Source organism: Phascolarctos cinereus, unplaced genomic scaffold, assembly GCF_003287225.1.
Source record: "Phascolarctos cinereus isolate Bilbo 61053 unplaced genomic scaffold, phaCin_HiC Scaffold_726;HRSCAF=1367, whole genome shotgun sequence".
Taxonomy (NCBI): domain Eukaryota; kingdom Metazoa; phylum Chordata; class Mammalia; order Diprotodontia; family Phascolarctidae; genus Phascolarctos; species Phascolarctos cinereus.
The window spans coordinates 321,172,583-321,183,431 of record NW_027556098.1 but is presented as its reverse complement, the minus strand read 5'-3'; the positions used below and the strand labels follow the sequence as shown (position 1 = coordinate 321,183,431).

Below are 10,849 nucleotides of genomic sequence, written 5' to 3'. Positions count from 1 at the left end.
GTTGTGTGCAACTCTAAGAGAAATTCTGAATATGGGATGCAGAATGAGACATCTTTTTTGGGACATGACTATTGTGGGGATTTGGGCGATTAGGTGATGCAGTGGATAGAGCCCAGGGCCTGGAGACATGAAGACCTGAGTTCAAACCCTGCCTCAGACACTCCCAACCTGTGTGACCCTGGGCAAGTCATTTAACTTCTGTTTGCTTCAATTTCCTCAAGTGTAAAATGGGAATACCATTTACCTCCCACTGTTAGTGTGAGGATCAAATGAGATAATAATCCTAATAACAATAATAATAAAGCACTTAGTACAGTGCCTGGCACATATTAAGCACTATATAAATGTTACCTATTACTATTATGATTAATGTGTTGTTATTATTATTATCGGCAATTAAGTGGCACAGTAGATAGAGCATTGGACCTGCAATCAGGAAGCTCTGAGTTCAAATCCAACCTCAGACAACTCACTAGCTTGTGGACCTGAGTAAGTCACTTAAGCCGTTTGCTTTAGTTTCCTCAACTGTAAATGAGGATAATAGCACCTACCTCCCAGGGTTGCTCATTTAAGTATCCTCATTTGAGGATCAAATGAGATAATAATTTTAAAATGCTTAGCACAGTGCCTGGAGCTTAGTAGATGCTATGAAGGCAAGCTATTTATTATTATTATCACAAGGGTTTTGTTTTTTCTTGTTTTTTAATGGGAAATTGAGGGAGAGAAAAATAATTTTGTTAAATGGAAATAAAATTTTGAAAACTCTTAAAAAGATGCAACTAAAAAAAGGAAATCAATTAAATATATTAAAACATTAAAAATATTTGATAACCCTCTCATTGAGAAAAGGGAAAAAAGTGCTTGCATCTAAACTTTGATCTACTCTAATGGAAAGTATGTTCTTTAAAAACTCCCGCGGCACACCCGCTCCCACCAGGGGCTCTTTCTTTCCCGGGTCTTTACGGCTTGTCCAATCTCTTTGCCAGGTTGACTGATTGACAAGGCGGTTCCAGGAGGGGTCTGGACAGGCTCCGCCCCTTTCTCGCCGGCGCTCCAACCTCTCTCCAGACGCCTGGGTGGAAGCTCCGTCTCGCGGCTGCGTCGTGATGTCACCACCGACGTGGCGTCATGACGTTACGTCAGTGTGCGGCGGCGTGCCGAGGGCGTGAGAAGATCGAGAGCTGCTACTTTTAAACAGCCGCAGCTCAGCGCTCCTTCCTGGAGTCCTTGGCGGCCTGTCAGCGGCTGCCTTTTTTCCCTTTGTCCCGCGGTCACCGTCCGAGTTGGGCCAGGGGAGGGCGGAGCGGGGTGCGGTTCGTGCGTCCAGCCCGCGTGCTCGGGAGCTGTTAGGGGTGGGGGTGAGTGAGGCCCGGAGTGGTGGGCAGCCGGGATGGGAGGAGCCCCGCGCGGCCTCTGGCTCCGGGCTCTGGAGCAGTGACCGGCGGGAGAGCATAAATGACTGGCGGCCTCACGATGTGGGCCGCCCGAGCGCTGTCCAGGGCTCTGCGCGCCTACTGCACCTCCGCCCCTTGCCCCAGGCCCTCCCAGCTCCCTAGAGTGAGCATCCGGGATGCCCTGGTGAGCCAGAACCCACGTGGGGAGAATATGAAAGTGCAGGTGGGTGACCGCGTTTGTTTTCGTTTGCTATTCTAGCCCTGCCCAGCTCCTCCAGGGGGGCCCGTCTGCAAACAGCACAAACCAAAGTTTATGCAAGAATCACGGGGCTCCCCATTTTCTCCTTGGCTTGGACTCATTAATGTTCACAAACCTATGTTCAGTAAATAAGTAAAAAAAGAAACTCATCCACACGTAATTTGCCTTTTCAGTAAAATGTGATAATTTCTGTATATCTGTCGCAAAAATATGGAGGCCTTAGCTATATATCCTATTACCTACTCATTGCTTTTTGAATTCCTTATTAATATTGTTTTTTTAAAAAGTCATTGTCATTTCCCAGTGACCGATTTCCCCATCTCCCCCGATGTCCTTTGTAACAAGCACAGTTAAGCAAAATAAGTCAATACTTTGGTCATGTCAGAAGATATATGCCTCATTTTCCCCAGTCCTTTCCCTCCCCTTTTCAGTGAATGTTTTCAGATTGTTTATAAAACAGAACCTAAGCTACTGTTTAAAGTTTTAAGTTGCATTTCAAACTACACTTTCCTAGCATTTTCTCCCTGGAAACTAAGGTCAAGATTAAAGGAAGGAGAAGAAGATGGAACAGATGAGCTCTCAGAAATTCCCTTACCTGAGGCAGTCTGATTTTCAGCAGATGTGTTATTGTTTAAAGACTTCAATTGGCAATCATTGAAACAGCATTCTTGGTCTCACACACCAAGAGATATGACTCACCATTCCTATCTGTGTTTCCGTAGGTTTCATATTTCTTCAAGAATCGAAATAAATTTTGTATTTAAGAGTTATTTGTAGGCTTGCTGTGACATCTAGTGAAGTTTGGCTATTCCAGTTTATGCTTATTCATTTTTGATTTATAAAACCATTCACAGTTTTGCAGGGAATGCTGTAGGAGGCTTTTTGCTTTCCTGATCTATCTAGTCAGATTAGAGCCTGCTGTGTGCGATATGAGTTGGAAGGGCTATTTGGCATTTTGCCTATCTTTACACAGCCTGGAGTACACTTCCTCCTCATCTTTACCTCTTAGAGTCTTTTAATTTTTTCAAGGCTTAACTCAAGTCTCTTCTACAGAAAAATCTTTCCTGAATCTCCCGGTTGTTAACTATTCTCACCTCACTTGTATTATCCTGAGTTTGCTTCTCTGTGGAAATGGCTCTTACCAGTAAAATGTAAGCTGTTTGACAGCAGCGTCTCTGTCCTTTAGTCTTTAAAATCTCCAGCATGTGCCTTGTACGTAGCAATTGCTCTAAAAATGCTTGTGGAATTACTGAATTTTAGTGGTGCTTGATTTTAGTTTAAAATATTTTTTAAAGTGAATATAATGTTTAAAATTGAGCTCATATTAAGAACTACGTTTTACTCCTCCCTCAGGGATGGGTTCGTTCAGTTCGATCGCAGAAGGAAGTTTTGTTCCTCCATATAAACGATGGGTCATCTTTGGAACATTTGCAGATTGTAGCAGACCCAAGCTTAGACAGTTGGTAAGTAAAAAGTTTTTCAGTTTTGGAACTTTGTATAAAGACATTTTTATGACTTTTTTTCATGAGATTTGAAAATGAATCCCTTTTTTATTGTGATGTGAGGACTAAAGAACAGTGTTATATGACAATTTGTAATGGTGATATGGTCTCACCTACCATCAAGACTGGAAGTGGACTACATATTTTCTTAGAGTCATGTGCCTGGGGCTATTTGAAGAATTGAACTGATACTGAAAAATTGATTTGGTCAAATTCACTGGCCATTGTACTAATACCAACCCAATAGCAAATTTCATAATTTACATAGATGAAGCACTCATTACATTTTAGACTGCTCTAATTTTATATATTATACTTTCATAGTGTAGTTGTAATGATAGTAGAAATTTATATCATACTTTAAGGATGGAAAAGCACTTCACATATATTCTCATTTGAGCCTTGTGACTATTTTGTGAAGTCCATACTACAGGTGATATTAGCATCATATTACAGATAAAGAAACTGATGCTTAGGTGAATTGCCCATGTTCACATAGGTAACATAAGTTAAAGGTGGGATTTAAACCTAGGTGTCTCCTGACTCCAAGTCCAGTACACTCATTATTTCTCCTCTACTAGATTGCACGTTCTAAAGGAAGACAAGAAAGCATACTCATTTTTGTATGCCCTGACAAAAATCAACCCCGGCTTAAGAGAACCAAGGATGACGTATGCAACACTGGTGAAATGAACAAACTGCTAAGATCGTAGCTTTTAGAACTGGAAAGGTACATTGAAGGCTACCTGAGGTTAGAACAGTTAAATAGCTTAACACAGTCCTTCAGTAAGCATACATTAAGCACTCATTATTTGCCAGGCCCTGTGCTAAGTACTAAGGATGAAAAGAAAAGCAAAAACCAGTCCCTTCCCTGAAAGGGTTCACAGTCTGACGGGAAGACAACATACAGACAGCTATGTACATACACAATATATGCACAGTAAACGTGAGGTAATCAATCTAGCACTAAGGAGGATCAAGAAAGGCTTCTTGCTGAATGTAAGATTTTGACTGAGACTTGAGGGAAGCTAAGAGATGGAGATGAAGAGGGAGAGCCTTCCAGGCAAGGTAGTAAATACTGATAATAAATAGCAGCTTATTTAAACCCAAGTCTTCTGATTCCCAGACCAGTTCACTTTTTATTTTATCACATCATGTCTGTCACATTGCAAATTCAACTGAACAGATTTTTCAGTTTGACCCAGTTTACCTCTTAACATAAATATAAGCTAGTGCCTCATGTTATTTAGCAGCATTCCTGATGAATGGGAAGGCAGCTTCTTAAGTGAATACAAGCCTTTTTGGGAGGTAAAAAGGAAAGTTCTTAGAAAAAAACCAGGCTGTTAAAATAATTGAAGAATGACTAAAGCTTATCGTTGTAGCTTTACTTTGAAAATATACTACTGTAATGCAGTATGATCTCTTTCACTTATATTGTATATATTCAGTACATCCATAATTATTTGCGTATTGTCTCCCCCAGTAAAATGCATGCTCCTTAAAAACTGGGTACAGAGACTGTTTTTACCTTTCTTTGTATCCCAGAGTATATTCTAGTACCTGGTACCTGGTTAAATGTTCAATAAATACTTGTTGATTGACTGAAGAAAACACTTTTAACTGTCAAAATGAACTTTTGTTAAAGTGTACATAGTTCAGTTTTGTAGTTTACATTGTATATGATAGGCAGCATGTTTTAAAAGTAGAAAAAAATCCAGGTCATCCTCAAATAAAGGTGTTAGACTACATGAGAGAGGCAGTGTGGTGTAGTAGAAGAAGTGCAAATATTGTACTTGAAGTAAAAGGACCTGGATTTGCTTTGGGGGTCTTTGACTTACTAAATTGTATGATAAGTGATTTAACCTGTCTGAGCTTCAGATACCTTTTTATAAGAACAGGGATCTGGACTGGATGATTTTAAGTTTTCTTCTATAGCTAATGTTTATGATTCTGATTATTTTTTCTTAAGTTTCAGTAGGACTTGAGAGCTTTATTTTTTAAATTTATACTTTATTTTATAAAGTACTGTTTTTCCCCCCATAAAATATGGATTTTTCCTGTATGTACGTAGTTGTCTACATGTTGTCTTCCCCATTAGACTATGACCCCCTTCAGGGAAGGGACAGTTTTTTACTTTTCTTTTCATCCTCAGTGCTTTGCACAGGGCCTGGCACATGAGTGATTAATATTTGCTTACTGACTGTCAGTAATATGCTAGAACCTCTCTGTAATAATACTCACTGTTGATTAGAATTCTTTCTTTGTACTCATTTAAAGTGGAGTTAGTTAATTACAGAAGTACAGATTCATAAATGAAATTGTCCCGCAACATGAACTCAAAGGACAGTTTTTTTTAGTGTGCTTACAATACTGTTCATAGATTACCAAAACATAGCTAGTGAAGTTGGTAAAAGATCAGATGTTATCTTTAGTTCACATGGGTCAGCAGTGCTCAGCTTTCTCTTCCTTGTAAGTCTTCAGCAGTAGAGAAGTTGGATTCCTGACTGATGTCATAGTGGGGATTCCTTTTGTATATGGGTGTTACTAGATGGCCTCTGAGGCCCCAACTCTCACAGTCTATTTCATTGTAAGATTAGGGAGTAAAGTAATAGCTTGTTCTTGGAAATTATAATTTTAAATGATTATTAAAAAACTAGAAAGGAAAAATTTGATACTACTATTTACTGTGTGTCCCTGATTGACTATAAGGGAGGATGAAGTGTTCCCCTCCCCCCCTCAAAAAAGGGTTGAAAAGCTATCTTGTGAAAACAAAGAAGCCAAAGGATCTGAAAAGAAAGAAGAAGTCCTGACTGGTGTCAAGAGGTTGGAAAATGGAGGATGGAGAATAAGAGGGAAAAAGGAAGAAGAATCATTGACCACTTAGAGTCAGGTTCTTCCCAAAGAGAAGTGAGCTGGATCCTCTGGAGATGAAACAAATGTTTGCCCTCCAAGGAATGAAGATGTACATCTATACATGCTATCCAGTAATGGTCATAAAGAAGAGAGGAGTAATGGTTGTAGGTTCCCTGCTGAGGGATACTGAGGTTGCTGTTTGTGGAGGACAATAGCTCTCTGCTTTCTTCCTGGGTCCAGGCTGGTGTCTGGTAGGTGACAGAGGACCTTTCAAGATTTGTTGAATTGAATGGCTACTGCTGACTAATGATACTTCCAGAAAGAGTCTAGAAAGTGTTTACTAAAATACGGCATTGTGAAAAAGAAACTGAAGACCTAAAGAGAGCAGACAGGTATTTTTTTCAGTCACTGCTGCCCACAGAAGGCAAGGGCTTTAAAGAAAGAGGCATATTTGGGGAGGGAGCAGCTGATTAAAAGACTGGGCTTTACTTCCTTTCTTCATAAGACACTTTCAGTCTCCTTCAAAGTCACTGAGAAGTCTTCAAAAGATTAATTATTTCCAAGAAGGTGGCATTCTTCACTACTGGGATAAATGTAAATATCTGGTTTTTTTTTCATACACGAGAAAAAGAAGAAAGCTTTTCAGGAGAGCCTTATTTCTAAAGACAAATACCATAGAATATTAACTGCAAGTGCTGATGTCTCTAGTAAATATTACTGGCTCAGAGTGACAACTGATGTCAGAAGATGAGTCTGGAAGTTTCTAAATTGACTTTGAAGCTCTCTTGACAGTTTTGAATAGTATGTAAGAAATACCTGATATCCCCTAATAAACTTAGCAATCAGGGATACAGAAGTGAAGAATAACTTTTTTTTTTAATTTTTAAAATGCCTTATTGATGCCTTTCCTTCCATATTGATTAGGGTCCATAAACTCACCTCTCCTCTCCCACCAAATAGAAGTCTTCCTTTATAACAAATATATCTAGTCAACCAAAATAAATACTTGGTCATATCTGAGAATGCATTTCTGATTCTTCCGTACCTTCAGTCTGTCACTCCTCTACTAAGAGGTAGAATGTTATTTTGTTCAATTTAATGCATTTGATGGTATCTTGGGAAATATTTACTGTGTTAAAACATAGCGTAAATGCTGTCTCCCTAGTCTTCATCCTTTTTGATCCATGTGCATTTGACAATGACCACTATCCTCCTTGGTCCTCTTTCTTTTCTGATTTATTTTATGACACTACTCTCTCCTGGTTCACCTCCTGTCTCACCATCCTTTTCAGTCTCCTTTGCTAGCTCATCTTCTGTAGCTCCTATAATTGGATGTTCACCAAGGTGCAGTTCTAGGTCCTCGTCTCCATCTCTACTCTCTTGATAACCTCATTAGCTCCCATTCCATCTCTGTGCAGATGAATCACATATCCATTATGCAGCCTCAGTCTCTCCTCTGAGTTTCAGTCCCACATGACCAGTTGTCTACTGAATATTTCAAACTTGTCCTGAGAGACATATCAAACTCAGCATGGCCAAAGTTGAACTTATTATGCTTGTCTTCCTTCTTCCAAACTTCACCATTTCTATTGAAGGCTTCACCACCCTTCATTTATCTCAAGATTGTAATCTCAGTGTCTTCCTTGAGATTTCTCACTTATATTCCTCACCCCACATATCCAATCAGTTTTTAAATTTCCACTTCTGCAGCATCTCTCGCATCCACCCCCTTTCTCTCCACTCACAGCTACCACTTTAGTTCAGGCCCTCATCACCTCTCACCTAGATTATTACAGTTGGTCTCTCTGCCTCACCTCTCTTACCGCTCTGATCTATCCTTCACACTGCTGCCAAAGTGATTGCCTTAAGCACAGATCTAATCATGTCACTCCCTTACTCAGTCAACTCCAGTGGCTTCCTGTTGCCTTTAGGATAAATACAAACTCTGTTTAGCAACTTCTCTATCACATTTAAAGCCCTGCATAACCTCAACCCAGCCTGCCTTTCCAGCTTCATTGGACATTACTTCCCCTTCTACACTCCAGGCAAACTAACTTTCCCTCTGTTTCTTACAAACAAGCTCCACCTTCCCTCTCCATTCCTTTACACTGGCTGCCTCATGAGTCTGAAATGAACTCTCCTCCCTCTCCCCCCCCCCCCCGTATCTTTTCCTACTGTCTTCTGCATGAAGCCTCTTCTCTTCCAACTTTTACGGCTCTCCCTCACTGTATACCTTGTATTTAGTTACTTTGTATGTTTTAGTATTTATTTATGTTACGTTTATGATGAACATACTTACACATGTATTTGTCATCTCACTCACATAAACTCCTTGTGAGTAGGGATTGCATTCTTTGTCCTTTTATTCTCAATGCCTAGCAGTGGCTGGTACCTAATGAATACTTAATAAATGCTTATTGATTGGTCGATTCCCTCTCTAATCTGGCCATATATCGTTGGGGTGGATTTAGTTGTTTTGATGATCCTGAGAAAACAACTTTTGTTCTACCCTGTTAGCTATCTAATTTAAGATAGCTGGTTGATAGAGTATCTGAAGAACTTTGAACAGAGTTTTGCAATATTATACAGAAGACAGAAACAAAAAACATTACAAAGAAAAAGAAGAGCAAAAAAGCAAAATGGATGTCTGATGAGGCTTAACAAATAGCTGAAGAAAGAAGGAAAGTAAAAGGGAAAGGAGAAAGGGAAAGATATACCCAGCTGAATTCAGAATTTCAGAAAATAGCAAGAAGAGATAAGAAGGTTTTCTTAAATGAGGAATGCAAAGAAATAGAAGAAAACAATAGAATGGGAAAGATGAGAGATCTCTTCAAGAAAATTAGAGATATTAAGGGAACATTTCATGCAAAAATGGGCATGGTGAAAGACAAAAGTGGTAGGGACTTAACAGAAGTAGAAGAGGTGGCAAGAATGCACAGAAGAGCTATACAAGAAAGAGCTTAACATCACCAATAATCATGATGGTATGGTTATTGATCTAGAGCCAGACATCCTAGAGAATAAAGTCAAGTGGGCCTTAGGAAGTATTGCTAACAGTAAGGCTAGGGGAGCTGATAGAATTCTAGCTGAGTTATTTAAAATCCTAAAAGATGATGCTGCTAAATTGCTGCACTCAATATGCCAGAAAATTTGGAAAACTCAACAGTGGCCACTGGATTGGAAAAGATCAGTTTACGTACCAATCCTAAAGAATGGCAATGCCAAAGAATGCTCAAATTACTGGTAAGTTCTTATTTCACCAGACAGCAAGTTATGTATAAGATTCTGCAAGCCAGGCTTCTGCAATATGTGAACCAAGAATTACCAGAAGACCAGGCTGGTTTTCAGAGAGGCAGAGGAACTAGAGAACAAATTGCCAGCATTGACTAGATTATGGAGAAAAAAGGAAGTTCCAGAAAAACAGCTACTTCATTGACTACACTAGAGCCTTTGACTATGTGGATAACAACAAAATGTGGCAAGTCCTCCAAGAGATGGGAGTACCAGATCATCTGTGTTCTGAGGAACCCGTATGAGGACTAGGAAGCAACAGTTAAAACCAAACATGGAACATCTCTTTGACTTAAGACTGGAAAAGGAGTACAACGAGTATTTAACTTATATGCAGAGTACATCAAATAAATGCCAGACTGGATGAATCAAAAGCCAAAATTAAGGTTGCCAGGAGAAATACCAACTATCTCAGATATGCAGATGAGCTCAAGAGAAGGGGGCTGCTCTGATGACAGAAAGTAAAGAGGAATTAAGAAGCCTCTTGATGAGGGTGAAAGAGGAGAGTATAAAAGCTGGCTTGGAGCTTAACATCAAAAAACCTAAGATCTTGACTACTGGTCCCATAACTTCTTGGCAAATGGAGAAGAAATGGAAGCAGTGTCATGTTTTATATTCTTGGGCTCAAAGATCTCTGCAGACATTGCAGCCGTGAAATTAAAAGACACTTGCTCGTTGGAAGGAAAGCTGTGACAAATCTGGACTGCATACTGAAAAGCAGGACAAAGATCTTCTGGGTTGTGGTGCTGGAGAAAACTTTTGAGAGTCCCTTGAACAGCAAGGAGATCAAATCATTCTATACCTAAATTAATTCAGAGTATAAACTGGAAGGTCAAATACTGAAGCTGAAGCTTAAATACTTTAGCCACATAATGAGAACATGGAATTGATTGGAAAAGATGCTGATGTTGAAAAAGATTGAAGACAAAAGGACAAGGGGACAGCAGAAGGATGAGATGTATGTGTGGTGTCATGGAAACAATGAACAGGTACTTGGGCAGACTTTGAGAGATAGTTGAGGATAGAAAGGCCTGCCATCCTATGGTGCCGTGGGGTTATGAGGAGTCGGACATGACTAAACAACAACAGCATTAGCTACCATTAGAAATGGTAGGGATGTGTGTGAAATGACCCAAATATTATTTGTGAAGTTAGCTTCATAAACAACCTAAGGAATCTCTGAACATAGATTTTAGTCTTTGCAGCTACCTTCTGATTATATACCCTGGTTGTGGAATAGAGAGTTATGGGTAATCCAAATATCTTTGAAAAATTGTTTGATACATATTTATTTTGCTGGGGTTTCTGATTTTAATTTTAGAGTTTTACTTATTGTCTGTTCTCTTGGTGTTAGATGGGCAAGAGGAAAAGGAGGAAGCAGTGGACTACAACCCATGATTTAATTATTGGGAATCTATTTCCTGATCATAGGAAATCTTGGTTATGGTTAAAATTCAGTTGTTAGAAGAAATTTTTAAAAGCTTCCGGCAAAGCATTAAGAAAATATTAGTGCTCTGATTGCAAGATTTCAATGAACACCAACTGATGCA

At 39.5% G+C, this 10,849-nt stretch overlaps 1 protein-coding gene across 2 annotated transcripts in view; it reads left to right on the top strand.

Moving 5' to 3' along the window:
* The first annotated feature begins 1,135 nt into the window (after nt 1–1,135).
* Nucleotides 1,136–10,849, top strand: part of NARS2 (asparaginyl-tRNA synthetase 2, mitochondrial) — a 156,453-nt gene continuing 146,739 nt past the window's right edge. The window contains exons 1-2 of one of the 2 annotated variants that reach the window (XM_020972289.2): nt 1,136–1,617; nt 3,007–3,116. In XM_020972289.2, coding sequence (XP_020827948.1) covers nt 1,456–1,617; nt 3,007–3,116 — 272 coding nt within the window. In that variant the 5' untranslated portion in view covers nt 1,136–1,455. The remainder of the gene's footprint in view (nt 1,618–3,006; nt 3,117–10,849) is intronic. The other variant, XM_020972288.2, reaches the window with a different exon arrangement.